Here is a 15,844-nt window from a genome sequence, read left to right as displayed (position 1 = left end):
TTAGCTGGCCAAATAAGAGACCAAAATGTCCATGTTCACTTCCAAGTTAGGAGTGAGAGCTCAAAGTGACATGAAGATGGGACTGATAGAAGTTGGCAAAACAAGGCAAGCAGAATGGGAACAGCAATCCAACCCCCCTAAAGCCTTATAAACAAATGACCTGAGGTAAGCATTGGGGAAATAATAATAATAATCTATCAGAATATCAACATGCTTGGCCAACACTCTTAGAAACAGATTTAAAGTCCGCTGTAATAAAGTACTTCAAAACCAAGTTTACTAAGCCAAGATACAAAGTCAGAGATTTTTGCCAACCCACAATATTGCCCATTGATCCATGAAGATTTATAGTTTGTAGTAGGTATCAGTGTTATTATAGGAAAAACGAACCTAGTGCTTTTTGCCATAGCATACTAACAAAAATTCAAAGAAAAATGAAGTAAAAACACACTCCAGAACCCAGGACAAAGGTTGCCTTTTACCACTCTATTTTGCTAATCCTAAAAGCTTTCAACTTTCAGCTTGTAATCACGGTAATGTTACTAATGTTCTTGTTGTGTCAGAAACAGCCAAGTTCAAAGAAGTCTTGAAATCGTAAACAAGAGTGCCACGAGCGGAGGGATCAGCGTGCGATCAGCATGCGATCAGCATGCAATCTCTATTCACTTTGCTATTAAATGCACTACTGAAAAGAAATGTAACAAGAAGCAAAAAAAAAAAGAAAAAAAGGAAAGGGGGGAGGATGGAATAAAGCTATCAATCTCGACCACAAGTGAATTAAGGAATTAAGCAAGGCACTTGCCAAGAACTCTATCCATCTTAGCTTAGGGGTCCAAAACAACATGCAGTCCTAAATAATGAACTCGACGTACAAGATCCACATGAAAGAGTGTTTTGCAGAAGTAATACTTAATACAGTTCAACAACCACACCTGGGGTTCAGTATTAGTATAAAACAAAGCTGTCCTCATCGGAGATCATTAAATAGGTTTAGTGTATTCAGCCTACGTATGACGCACATTAACAATACCTGAACAACCACAACTGTGGTGTTTGCTTGCATTAGAAGGGATTAATTCACAAATGAAAGGATGAATGAGTTAATTCAAAACTAATGACAGAATATTTCAGAACACAGGCAGCCTTGTAACAAACTGCTGGTTTTGATGTGCTACCACTGAGAAGGAGAAAGCAGGTTGCCTGTGTTGTTGACAGAGAACAGTTCAACGCCTGCATGCTGCTTCTTGTCTTGTATGTTGTCCACAAGCTTTCTGAAACAGAGATTCTTTGTGCTCATACACCACCTGGCAGAACTCAGTCCTTCCTCACTCATGCAGACCTTATTTTAAAAATTACTTACTGTTGTATCATGTAACATGCCCCATATCAGCAATGTATGATTGATTAAACCACAGTGTGTTTTTCCCAACTGTATATTTAACACATTGAATCTCCTGCCCATCTATGAAGCATTTCCAGGTAAAGTTAGAGGAGCAGTTAAGTACTCAATTCAAGGAGCTGCCAAAGCACAGCTTTACTTATTGTACCGATGTTCACAATGGGTATGTGCCTTGTTACTGGATCCCTTAGAATTCTTAAAAAAAAAAAAAACAAAAAAAAAACCCCACGTTTTCAGAACACATTAGACGGATTTTTTTTTTTTTTAATACTTCTATCAAAGCCTTGTACTAATGAGAATGGAGATATATGGACTCCAGAACGCTGATGTTTTGATAGCCTGCAACTAGCTGTCATGAGTGGTGTGAACCTGGCTCGAATGCCAGTGGCTGTCACTTGGTCAATGAGACATTGAAGAGCTAACCACGGTCACTATCCTGGACCAGCCACCACTCTGCTGTACAGCCAAACAGCAAGCTCTGGACCCGAGTGCCCACGTCACGTGCCCAACCGCTGTAGTCTTAGTTTGGGATTGATGTAATTCAGTCATTTAAACACAGATTCCATTACAATGAACGGTGATTAAACTAATGAAATATAGGAACAAGGTAATTGAACAGTTTTTTTTAATCTCTCAAGAGATGGACTTTTAAATTACGCTCCATGAAGGCAGTAGGACCCATATCACTCTTAATCACTTTAAGCTTCTCTATATGCTTTAATAATTGCAGCTGACACAGTAGATGTGAGCGACTTTCTGCTGCCAAAAGTAAAAAATGAAATTCCAAAGGAAAGTAGCAGTAGCACTATTTCTCATGCAACACTTTTGGTAGGACTGTAGCCTGAGAGGTGATCAATATTGTTTTTCAGGACAGAAATGATTGATCCCTTTTCTCCCTGAAGTCCCCAAAGAGCATCATTCTCTACAGGGAAAGCATTTCAGGGACAGGCACTACATTTTTTTTTTTTTTTTTGTTATGTAGGCAGCATGATCTACCATGTAAAAACATATCCTTCCAGTCAAGCTACAAATGTTTATTTCAAGCACCAAGTAAAATCCAGCTTTTCATTAAGTGTGTCCCATGCTTCACAGCCGGGACCTGTAGCAGTGAGTCAGTGCAGGCAGGTGACTCATTGCCCTGGTCTCATTTTTTGGGGAAAGTGGCTAGATGAGCAGTCTTAAACATGGGGGCACCTCTCCTTCCCTAGGGAGGGGGCTAGGATGGGCAAGAGCATGCCTCTGTCATGAGAGGTCATAGAATCATAGAACAGTTAGGGTTGGATGTGACATTTAAAGGTCATGCGGTCTTGCTCCCAGTTTCTCCTCCTTCCCCAAAAGCAGCAGGATGCACTTGGTGCCAGGGGAGTTGCCTGGCAGGCATACTGCTAGCTCCATATTTTGCCAGAGATCCCATTGCCTCTGCTGCTGCTGTACAGCAGCTGTGCCAAGGACCTTCCTTGCAAGGTGGCACTCTGGACAGGGTCTGAAAAAAAAAAAAAAGTGCAACTTCTGCCTTATATGCAAGTTTTAAGACAGCCAAACTAAAAAGGAAGCTGTATAAGTCTTGCTCTTGAACTAAATCTGAATTACCACGCCAAACTCACAACAGTGCACAGTGAGATACATACGGCTGCCTGTCTATGTGCAGGTTTCCATGGAGGTAAAGCCAGGTATGCCAACACATGCTCAAGCCAAACCCAGACTACCCAGAGCTCTGAGGGCACTGACAAATGCACTCCCTCCCCAGTCTGGATATTCTGACCCCCTTGGTTTCCCAGGGATAGCTCTCTAGACTTAGGGACTGGATGCTTTCCTCCTTAACAAGGCAATGTCAGGAAAAAAAAAATTGTACATGGGTAAAATCTTGTAAAAACTCTTAACATATGGGAGAAAATGCTTTCTTAACAAAGGGGCAACAGCATTAACTCCTGAATCTTCAGCAGCACTGATAGAAAAGTAATTGCTGGCAATTTTAATAAACCCAGTATTATTTGAACTCAATTTCTTTGAAATATGAAGTTGATCTTTCATTATGTGATACTTAAGTTAACATCCATAGCATTGTAAAAAAATACCGTTCTAGCTACCTGAGAACTCATCAAATACTTCAGAAAGATGAAGAGTAAAAAAAGCCTTTAAAATAGAAGTTAGAGTTTGCATTACTCAGATTTCTTAACTCATGCCATATTTTGCATGTAGTTGTATGCATACCATAGTAAATGATGAAAATCAGAGTCGGTGTCAAGCTCTAGGAAAACATGCCCACAGAGGTAGTCAGAGTCAAGTCTAATGACCATGAGGGCAGTCTGCTTAGTTCACTAGGTAGAGCTGTGCTCACAATGTGATTATCCATCTTCGTCAGGACTGAAGTCTTTATTACTATTATCCTTTAACTCAAAAAAAAAAAAAGGGTATACAAGAGTTTATCACAATCTGACAAACAAAGCACTTAGTCATTTCATCCTTTCAACCGCCTTTCGCCTAAGCACCCTGAGTTACCGCGCTTATTTTAGACCCATTTCCTAAATAGGGAAAAAAATTCTGGAGGAGTGGTTTGGCCGAGGTCAAACAGCAAGACGCTGCAGTGCAGATAAAGCAGCCCAGGTCTCAGCTGCACATGCCACCACTTGACATACCACATCATTAAAGGTAGAAACAGATCATCCCACCCAGCCACCCTGCCTTTCAGCAAGGTTACTGCCACTAGGTTTCTGAACCATAAAGCTTATATGATCACAGCATGGGATCACCACAGCGTGCAGTTTTCTTGTACTTCTTATAACCCCTCTGAATGTTGCTATTTGAAGCAGCACAGAATGAAATCTTGGGGTCAAAAATAACACGTTTTAGTAGTAAACTATATTATTAATTCAATATTTAAAACCTTTAGTTTGTACACAACAAATACTGTTCCCTTTTCCTAATCCTCCTCTTCAGACTCAGCACTGTCATTCAATTCAACCTCAGACTCTTTTCTCTTGCAAAGCGTCCGACAACCAGCTTTGGCACTTGCTCTAGCAGAAATTATTTAGGGGAAGGGACAAACATAACAAGAGACAACAAGAAAGTGGTGGTTTTTTTCCAGATACAACTTTGGCTGAGCCTTACAATGCTGTAACACATCTGAAATAGCATGAACAAATCTGTGCTTTATTTTCATAAATATATCCAAATTACCTTTGAGGAAAAATACTCAAAAGCAATAAAAAAAATTGACAGCTGCATTTGTTTAATTTTTAAAAGATAGCTGTACTTCTTGTTCAGTGAAGTGTTGCTGATATTCTCCTAATATTGTGCTACAGCCAGAAAACCAACACCCACTGCATTATTTGAAGTCTGCCATTTTAATTATTTGCCACATAAAATTATGGGGAGGGTAGAAAACAAAAGTGCCTTGGTAAGAAATTCAAGCTTTGCTTGAATTCAAGCTTCGCTTCTCTACAGTAAAATATTCTCTTTCTAGGAAACAAACATGTCATTCTGAGTACATAAGATATCCTCTAGTCTCTAGAGGGAAAAGAAATCACAATAAATGCAGTGAAAATCCTCACAGGGGCTGGAAGTGGGAGAAGAACACTTCTGAAGAAACAGGACAAGTATATTCGTGGCTGTGCTGTTCATCATCATACTCCTCTGGAAAATTATTTTTTAGATTTGAATGGAAAACAACCAGTAAAAGCCAATTAAAAAAAAAACCTTCTGTAGTTAAACTACATTTGCCTAACCTATCAGCTTACATGATTAACTCACTTTCTTTTAGCATATCAACTGTTTTTCCCCTCACAGTATTACAATGATTTTTTTGAGAGGAGTCACTACGTTCACACACACTCGACCGTAAGTCTATATACTTCTTCACAAAACAGACCAATGACTGGATTCAGCAAGCATCTCATCACACATACAGTTGAAATGTATCACTAACTTCTCTTGGTTTTCAGTTACCCAAATTAAGAGGAGGTATCAAAATGAGCAAGCAACATTTATATGAAGCCATTCTGGCATGATTTCCACAAAATGCACAGAAAAGCTAGTGGAAGCAGAAGAACAGGAAGAATTTGCTGTCAAATGTACATTTTTAAACCAGACAATGATGGATGGGATAAAACCTAGCTCATCTCTCCTGGCAAAAATATGTTTAAAACAAAACTCATGGTTCTCCATTTAAACTGTGTACTGTGGTATACTTTTTACTTTTTGGTGAGGGCTTGGTTTCTAATGCTGAAATTATCACTTCTCTTATTTGTATCACGAGGCCAAATCTTCCTCTTTGTAATTTGCAAGCTGCTTGAGGTTAAAGAAAAGAAAAAAGAAAAAAAGAAGAAATAAAGCAGCCCTGGATAAAACTTGTAGAAGGTAATAGCAAGTGTTCTTCAATATCCCAGTGGGAGGTGATTTCACTCTCTGGAAACTTGTAACTGGATAGCTTTCTGTCTGTCTTGAACAGAATTCCAGAGACCCTCCCTCCAGCTAAGGCATTTCTAACTCCTTCGAAGTCAGAGACACAATCACTTACGGTACTCAAAATTATATCCGACTGATATTCTTCTCTCTTGCATTCATTAAAATATATACATGTATTTTTAAAATAAGCTTTGCTGGGATCACTAAAGGAGACAACTCTCTACTTTTTTTCTTTCAAAGAATGAGCTTTATTTAAGATTTAATTCAAACCCTTTAACTTCAAGCCAAATGTAAATTAAGAAAACTCCTAATTTGTACAGAAACTTGGAGCAGAATCATTTCCTATTCCTCAATGATCAAGAGATGGGCAACAGGAGGAGGTCACCATAACAGAAGAACGGGTAACACCAATGTTATCAGAAACACAGCCCCAAAGGACGAGAGACATCCAGGCCCTTCCACTGAAAGGGTAATAGTGGCAGATAACAATTTGTAAGAAACAGGGCAAGGAGCATTGGCCAGGCAAGTTAAGTGACAGAACTGCACTGCCAAAAGATTAGGTTATCCTTTGGGTATGGGACAGAACCTCCTACAAAGGGGCATAGGCCAGCATGAGTTTGTTTGTTTAAAAGAGCTCTGGAACATAAGTCCCTGTCTCTGTACCTAGGAAGGGGGAAAAAAAAATAACCCCAACAAAAAAACCACCAAAAAACCCACAACACAAAAAAACCACCAACAGAATACTTTAGTATCCTGAATAAAATTATTACTGCATTTCTATTACATGAGAAGAGAGCTGGAAAGTAAATAAAGAAAAAAAAACCCAAATCAAAACAATAAAGTTGTTCTTATCACAGTGGGAGATCAAGGAACATGGCCCTGCATTTGATCAAGTGACAGCAAAAGAAATTCCATTTAAACATAAGGAAAAAAACCTCTTACTGTGAGGCTGACTGAACACTGGAAAAGGTGGCCCAGAGAGGTGGTGGAATCTCCATATTCGCCCATATTCAAAACCTGACTGCACATGGGCCTGAGCAACCTGCTCTAGCTGTCCCTGCTTTGAGCAGCAGAGCTGGACTAGGTGATGTACAGATGTATCTTCCAATCAGAGCCCATTCCATAATAATTTTGATTTTCCTACTTCCAATATCTTTGGCTTGTATTTTCTTCAGTGGATACAGCTGTAAAATAAGTTATTTTGTAGATATTGCAGACACCACACTTCAGCACAAATAATGTAGCTATTGCAGTCCATATTTCAGCCTCAGTGAAGAAGACTGCATTGTATGTGTGCACATGTATGTGCACACATGTATGTGTGTTGTATTTTTTAAATCAAAGACCCAGCAATAAACTGTAAGACACAATAAAACAAAAGCAGTATCTCAAACTTTGCAGACAGACCAACAGACTGACAAAATAATACTGAGTCCTGCTGAACTATGCGACTGCTGTAGGAGACAGACTTCAAAGTGGAAAATAAGATCAGAGCCAACCAAGGAGGAAGCCAACTAAGACTGGCTACTTTCCACCACCAAATGTCAGGTGAGAGCTAGGGATATATTTTAATAGATTCTCATTTAAATTAAAGTGACAATTATTGCTGGTAAGCTGGTACCTATAGCCAAATCAAAGGAGCAGACATATGTTTGCTTTTCTGATAAACAGCCTCAGAGGAGGGTTGGGAAAACCCTATCTGTCAAAGACAGGCAAGTGTAATTTATTGAGTGTTCAATACTGTCTGAGCAGCCCCAGTGAGAACCTGGAGCGCAATTACTCTAGGTGTTTTCTAGGGAGGACATTTGCCTCAGGAAAGAGTTTCCAAAGGATTGCCTTAATTTGGCTCTGGTTGCAATCGAAATTTATCTCTGCGTGGAACCAGAGTTGCATGCCCGATATGAACTGGTGATGTGTTACAGAAAAGGAAGCCTGCCGAGTTGACAAAAACTCCGTGCGTTTCCAAGACTGATGGAGTCTTTTCAGAGTTGAGGCTAATAACTAAGGATACAGAAAAAAACAAAGAGAAATTACATAACAGAACATTAATTTTTTTGTCTAGAATGGGGAATGTGACTTTTTTGTTTTAGGGCAGGTGGCAAAGGAAATAGGATGAGAGAGACAATGAAAGCAAAGTAAGGTACAGAAGCCTAACATAACCAGTTTGTTTTTTTTTTTCTAAATATGTAACATTTAATCATCATTAGGAAATAATCATGCTAGCGTAATTGTGTCTTAAAAAAACCTACAGGCAGAAAATGAGATATGGAAGCAAGCAATTCATAAACCAATTAGCATTAAATGAAAAGCTGCAACTAACACAAACAGTAAAAGCACACTTAACAGTTAACCATTCAATATAAGATTTTAGACATACTGACTTTCTAGAATTTTTACATGAAACTTTAACAGATATTTGATGCGTATAGATATACACATGCTAGCATAGAGTTCAATCCCCTTAAGATACAAAATAAAAAGTAAGTCTTCTACTCCATCAGATGAAAGTATATGGAAATGATTTTCAGAAGTACACATTTATATAAACAAACATCACAAATTCAGATAAATTGACTTAATAGGTAGAATACCTAGTTGACATTCATGGCCCTAAGTTGTTTTTTATCAGAAAATTATTATTTTGCAGTTGAGTGAGACTGCTAATACAGTCTTGCAAAATTGTTGGAATATTTACAAATGCAAAAGCTAGTCCTTAAATTATGAATTTACTTTTAGGTAAGACACAAGGTTTAACACCTGAATTTAAATAGTACATAAAGCAAATCATACAATTTTAGCAAGGAATAAGATTCAGCAAAGGAAGCACTGAAGGGATGCAGCTGAGGCTTATTCAGGATGCTCTCAATCACTGAGAAAGATCTGACAAGACTGAAGGAATGTTCTTTCTTGTAGAGAAGACTGAAAGATGGTTTTGTTTTTTTTTTTCACTAAACTCTTCAGCAAATAGCTAACACTGAACAGACTTCAAGATACCCTTTCATTAGTACTGAGTTCTGTGGAGTGTAGGAGTTAGAAGATAACCTGAAGGATCTATTTCATTGATCTATACTACTTCCAGTATACCTAGAGATACTTAAAATATGTGTAATTTAAATGAATATCATTAGCTTGTGAAAGCCAACTAATTATTTTGCACTGCTTTTATATTTCTTTGGTACTCAAAACATTGACAGTTTTGCACCTTCTTTAGTCCATGCTGTATTTACAATGACAAACAGCAGCATATTATTATTTAGTGAATAAATTTGTACTGAATGAATGTTTACAGATTTCAAAGTATATATTTTCTTTCTTTTTAATCTCTCTCTGGCAGGTTAAAAATCAAAGGCTACAAAAGTTCACACTGCAAGGTTATCCCGCCGTGCACTATATGTTCATGCTCTACTAATATTCAGTGCAACACCACCTCCCCTCAGTTTAGCTTCATAAAAAAAAGCTTCACCCCAGTTCTCAGACACCCAGGCAAGAAAGTTACTTACCAATAGCCTGAGCAAGGGCTATGACAACTTCCTGGCATGTTGTGACTTCGGTGACCCCACACACAATTCTCTGGACTCCATCCACCCATACTTTGAGCTCCATGGTTCACCAGATCATCCAAGAGCCATGAATGCAAGTCAATCAAGTCATAGTTGCAGCTATAGCAGAAATAATGCAGCAGATTCCTCTTGGCAGCTAAAAGAGAGGAAAATCCTGGTGTTTATAGTGAGGCATTACCAATTTTAAAAGTTAACAAATTCACCTTAACATCTACTGGGTAAAAGAGCCAACACAGCCTCCTTTCTTTAAAAATAGTAACAGGAAACAAACATCCCTTGCTTTGGCAATGTCTGCCCAATCTGTAGACATACCCAGAAGTATCATTACAGTTTATTTCTCAAAATATTCAAAGTTATGACATGAAAAGCACCAAAAGACATAGCATTAAAGAAACAACTCTGGAGTAAACTCATAGCCGTTTCCAGTAACATGGGCTCCTCTTACTTTACATACTGTCTAGATGTCTCAAGGGACTGGTTATCGATACTTTCAGTGTTTGTTCAGTAATTCCTAGCAGGTGGTGGCATAGCAAAACAAGGGGAAATATTTTTAATTACGGTCATCCATGAGAGGCCAAACTTGCTCTCCAGCTGAAGGTTCTTAGTCCCACCAAACCTGTGCATTTACTACCAATGCTGGAAAACCCAGAAAGGTAAGCAAGCAGACTGACTGCTTCTTTCTTCAAAACAAGGAGATGCATCAGGGAAAGTGCTGTAGAGGTGGTTTAACCCCTGCCAACACTGTGCTGGTTCTGTAAGGAAACAGACTTTGGCTAAAGTGTTATCCTAGGTTTTTCCATAGGCACTGCAACGATTACTCAACCAAAAAGCAAGCCGTACCACCTAGTCTAGCTGGTTCTTGCTTTAGAGCATGGCTTTCCTGCCTTTGCTGAAATAACGCCAAACTCATAGCAGCTAGCATGGTGTACTAGTTCCCAGTACACTTTTTTTTTAAAAAAAGAAAAGTCCTAAAATTTGTAAACTGAAAAAATGTTCACAGGGTTGCTTTTTTCTGAAACAGAAAAAAAACCCATGAGTCCAAAAATCTCTTTCTGCACTCAAATGCTGGAAAAACTTCGAAGCCTGGAAATGAAGTCAGAAACCTAGAGAGCTAGGTTAGGACTCAATCAGCCATTTGCCCTCTGCTGTCTTGTTACCAACAGTCACAAGCTGCTCAAGGTCTATCTGGTGTTAACTTCTAGATTAATTGCTGACCTGAACTCTAGTGGGTTTGCTATGGGCTCTGCTTTTCCAGGAGCTGCGTTTCTTCTGCATAAACAGATCTACCAGCATCATGGCTCACAAAAGTTAATTTCTACCTAGTACTGCTGAGATGCTGAATTTCAAAAATTTCAAAGGAATAAGTCCTAGAAGAACTGCCTTTAAAAAAATAATAAAAAACCCACCCCAAACAAAAACCAAACCACCAATAATAGTGATTTTTCTTAAAAAAAAAAAAAAAAAAAAAGCAAATAACAACAACAAAAAAAAAAACAAGCAAAAAAACCCCTAACGAGAGAGCTGGGTTATTTAAGCAAATAGAGAAAAAATAAGCCATGATAATACGATAAAGGAGGCTCACGTATTCCGATAATCCAGTATGGATAAAGTGATAAAACTAAAGACAATATGTTTTAAGAATTAAGTACCAGGAAAATGGATGACACAGGAATAGAGTGAAAGAAATCTGAAAGCTATTTAGAGGAGATTACTAAAGACAAGCAGGGTAGGGTTACACAAGAAACATGGAATCTGATGATGCTGATGGATTTAACAGAACTGCACGTAGAGGCATAAACAGTGCGGGAAAAACTAAGCAAACACTTCGTACAGTTCATGTTTACAGTCTAATCAGAGCTGCTTTCTCCGGATGAAGTGAACATTTCGTTCTGTATCAAAAGATGCTCTGGCGCAGCCCTCAAGCTAAAGTGGAAAGGCCATTTTCTTTCTACAATGAAATGCTTCATTCAGCAGCTAACAAATACCGACACATGATCCAGAAGACACGCTGACTGTCACCTGGCAAGCGGCGGCAGCCCGCGGCCGTGTGCCTCCGAGCCGGTTAGAGCTGAGGGGTCACACTGCATCCACGGGACCAGCTGCAGTGGAGAAGCACTGAGCAAGGCTGCTGTAAAGTCAGCCCAGCACACACCACACAGGCTTTGTCCAGATGTACCAGTTTAGAAAACAAATGAAAGATTAATAAGTCCAAACGCATAAGTAAAAACAGATTTCAAATACGGTTGTACAACTGACCAACAAAAAAAGCAACAGCTTTCCAGAATACCAGTGTATACAGAGGTGGAGTCTTTTGAGAGATCAATAAGCACCTGCAAACCCAAAGAGGTCAAAGAGTTTAAATAAACATTTCACCACAAAGTGACACACTTCAAAGAAAACTACCACCCACACAAGTATTAACAGTGCACAAACACAGGAACACTTCAGTCCGGTAACACCATTTTAATGCACCAATAAACTAAGCAGAAGAAAGTCTTTTACTAGCCTTTAACGTAACAGCGACTGAGAAAGCACCTAACAGGCTCCATCAGTGACCTCTGTTGTTTATTCCTGGACCAGTTGTCCTCACAAATAAACAGACCTCACATTCCAAGCCCAGCTGTAAGGAACTTATTAATTAACTTAATATCTTGCTGAGAGTTGAACAGTTCAGATTTACTGGCATGAAACAAGCCATCTCCCCATGTGACAACACACACGTCAGCAAAGCATCCGACAGCTCTAATTGTTTTTCTGTCTGTCAACACCAAAAGTATTATCTCAATTCAGCAAGCACATTTCCCCCTTCCAGCCGGCACACAATGTACACTCCTGCTTTCAGTGCAGATCAGTTTCAGTCATCTGTTTTCCTACTGTCCATCTTTAAAAAAAACCTAGAGAGGCATCATTTAATAATGAAATATTTGCTGACACTTCCAATTTTGAAAATAACATTCACCAAAGTGGCAAATGATGCAAAGTGTCTTTGAAACAGTTTGAGCTCGAGGGAAATATTCCCATTCATTTTCTTACAGGGAAAATAGTCTTAATAGACTAAATAATGATAGCAAAATAATAAAAGCAGCCTGTGCTATGTGCTTCTGTTGGACCAATACACAGGGCTGAATTAAAGGACTGCGTGCACCACAAGTGTTAACGGGATTCTTCCAGGTACCTGTCACTAAAAACAGAACACACATAGGCATCAGAAGTGTGAAATCTATGTGCTGAAGTCATCCTGCCTCATATTATTATACATTAGCATTCTAAGCAATGCTAGCCTATAATAATAATAATAAAAAAATAAAGTCTAGGATTGGTTTGTTTCTAGGACTGTGCAGAATTTTCCCTAAATTCTCCTTTTGTCCTAATTAGTTGATGATATCTTACTCTCAGACATTTGTTCAGTTTTTAAGCGTAAAGAAAAATCCAGTGTATATATACCTACACATGTATATATACATAAATGCATATGCTACTATTTGGCTATCTGTTCACAGTAGTTTACAAACTACAAAAAGGCTGCAAGCTTCACAGAAGACAGGCAGAACCGCCAAAGTGCAAAGGACTTTTCTTGTACTCAAAAAAATCTAGATATCCAAGCAGATGTTTGCAAAACCTGTCTATCCTTGATGTAAGTGCTAAGTCATGAGAAACTCAGAGCTAAAATCAAGGTTCATATCCTCTGAAAGTGGCATGCACCTCCAATCAGGGCTAAAATCCTGCTGCAGCTGAAGCCAACTGCAGAAGACCAGCCACTTCAGTAACTTTTGTTTCCTTAACAAATAATCAGCATGCTGTTTAGTATACTTGAAAGTGAGCGCGCCTTCCTTCATAATTAGCTATAACCAAACATCATCTAGCATTTGGCATTTGCCCTTTATTTCTCACTCTCTGTATGCTACGGCCAAGTTGTGCTCCTTGCCTTTCCCTATTGTGATACCAAGCAGGACTCTGGACAAAGAGGCAGCTTGTTCCACCCAGATTGGAAACTGCTAATAAGAATAGTTTGTTAGTGCAAGCAATGCTTGATTCAAAAAGAAAAAAAACTCAAACAAGTACAAGCAAGCCAGTTCAGCTACCCAGAAAGAGCTTATAAGCTATCCTGACAGTACCCCCTGCGAACAGGGGGTCATTTGCCTGGCAGACCCTCCCTATTGTAAGAATCCTGGTATAGAGAGAAGTAACGTTTTCCAGATGAAGATGACTGCAAATACAGAATTGGCTACTGCAAACACGCTAACTAGTGTTTACCAGAAAGCCTCCTCCCTTGGATTGATAAAGGAGAAATATCCTACAAGACACACTGCTTGCCATCAATAAACAGGCAAAAGCCTTTTATGGCATGTCCAAGTCAAAATATCAAGTGTAAATTTTTTGCACACAAAATTTTATAAGAAAACAGGTTGTTGTTTTGAAATCAGTGCACGACTTTCTTTAAAAAGTAAGTGTTCACACAGAGGTAGCACCCAATTTTTTAGTGGGACTAAGTGATTTCCTCTTGTGGAGTATTATTCTTTTGCTATTCCAGAAGAGTGCTCAGAGATAATAAGCATTGCTCAAAACAAACAAACCAGCAGTCCCACAACCATGAAGATGACAGTGTTGAGAATGAGCTTGAGAGGGAGTTTAAGCACCACGGAATTTTCCTCACATGAGACTCGCCAAGAGATGGTCTAATGCACGTCTGCGTGAAACAGGCCAAAATCCAGATGTCACAAGTGTTATTGAAGACACACAAAACTGTATTTATACACACACTACCTGTGGCAGGACAGGACAGCACCCATCTGTGAGTTCATATACACTCTGAATGACAAGAAAGCATTTCTAGCAACAATGGCTGCTAGAAATCTTGCCTTCTTATAACCTAGAATTCCCCAGAAGTCCCAAAGTCACAGTTTCCCAGGCAAATTACTGGTTGACTTGCATCCAAGAACCCACAACTGTCTAGTCCAGGAGCTGTTGCTTGCTCCACAGTTTTCCTTGTGCAATGCAGCTAACAATATGGTAGGGGAAAATGAGGAAGATAAACACACTGTGTTGAAGCAGGGGAAGTTACAGTTGTTATTTTCCCTAATCACAGAACATCCCCCACCTCTCCTTGAGCTACAATCTTTACAGCACAGAAAAATCTAATTAGAAGTCTCTCTTCTCTTTTAATTGGTGACAACTAGCCAGAAAGAATTATTAACCTCCTTTCTTTTGGGGTTGTGGGAGTGATAAGAGGAAGTAAAAATTCATCCACTCCTCTTGTCATCTCTTTTAAAGATAAAGTTTATTGATGGCAACTATCAAGTAGGTTATTAGTTGAAATTAAATACTTCTTCCACCTTGAAAATTATACTTGTAACTTCAGTATTTTATTTTAATTCTCAGTCTGATCTCTGATCGGGTATTTGTCCTGAGGGCATCTTCTTCCCTCACAATGTTTTAATCTCAACCCTTGCATCTCTTGATTTTTCATTGTTTGCTCTTTTAAGCCATCTTTGTCCAATATGTAATTTGTTTCCTTTTGAGAGACACAGAAACAAATTACTTATCTCAAAGGCCTCAGCACAACCTGTCTCTTCCTCTCCTCCCCATTTTTTTTCCCCTAATCAACAAAAGAAACGGAGGCTGAATACAAGTCTTTACTGTCCCTGGTCATCTTTACCGAGCAAGCTGAAGGCCACAGCAGTATACGAAGATCACCCTCAAATTTATTTACAGGGTATCAGTGCTCTTCCTCCACTAACAGTCAGCTTCATTAAGCTGGCTCACGATTACAATGAACAAACTGAAGAAACCCAAAATACCATTTAGCAATAACTTAACCGTACCACAAAACACGAATCAACAGTTTGGGAGCTGCAGTACAGGAGACGAGGTAGCTAGAAAGCTGCATGATCACAGATTGCGTCTAAAACTTGCACGCCTTCATAGAAAACTAATTTACAACCTAGTGTCACCAATACATACTGATGGTTGGAGTGCTTATGCTTTCAAAAGCCACTGCAGTCTGTAATACCTTGTATCTTGACTCACAGTTTTAAAGCCATAAGGCTTGACCCAACTGTGTCCATAACGTTTTCAAATTACCACAAAATGTGGTAAGAAAGAAAGAAAACAAGAAAGAAAACAAACCAGCAAGTGAGCTAATGAAACAGATGGCTTAAAGTTTCTTTTATTTGGTCACTGTTAAGAATATAACCTTGCTTTTTTAACAGTAACTTTCACACTTTCACACTTTAATTAATTCAACAGGAACAACAACTCTGAAATTAATACTCTCCTTTCCCTAAGATTAGATATAAAAAGCATCCGTAGACTTGATGTACAAAAACCCAAGGGCATTTTGGAGATAGTGATAGCACTCAAGTCAGAAAGCCCCAAGGATCTTTGCTTCTACTAACTAGATTTCAGTTAGACAATTTCAAGGCAGAAATGTAAAGCTTGAATATGGACCAGTAAGTCACAACAATATCAGATGCAATGCTTA

General features: G+C 38.9%; 1 protein-coding gene across 1 annotated transcript in view; it reads right to left on the bottom strand.

Moving 5' to 3' along the window:
• Positions 1 to 15,844, bottom strand: part of RASSF8 (Ras association domain family member 8) — an 85,953-nt gene that overhangs the window by 10,262 nt on the left and 59,847 nt on the right. Inside the window, exon 3 of the mRNA XM_086756947.1 lies at positions 9,304 to 9,499. Within this exon, the coding sequence (XP_086613073.1) occupies positions 9,304 to 9,406 (103 nt within the window). The 5' untranslated portion in view covers positions 9,407 to 9,499. The remainder of the gene's footprint in view (positions 1 to 9,303; positions 9,500 to 15,844) is intronic.

Source organism: Chlamydotis macqueenii, chromosome 1 (assembly GCF_036417535.1).
Source record: "Chlamydotis macqueenii isolate bChlMac1 chromosome 1, bChlMac1.mat, whole genome shotgun sequence".
Lineage (NCBI taxonomy): Eukaryota > Metazoa > Chordata > Aves > Otidiformes > Otididae > Chlamydotis > Chlamydotis macqueenii.
This window is presented reverse-complemented; position numbering and strand designations above follow the sequence as displayed.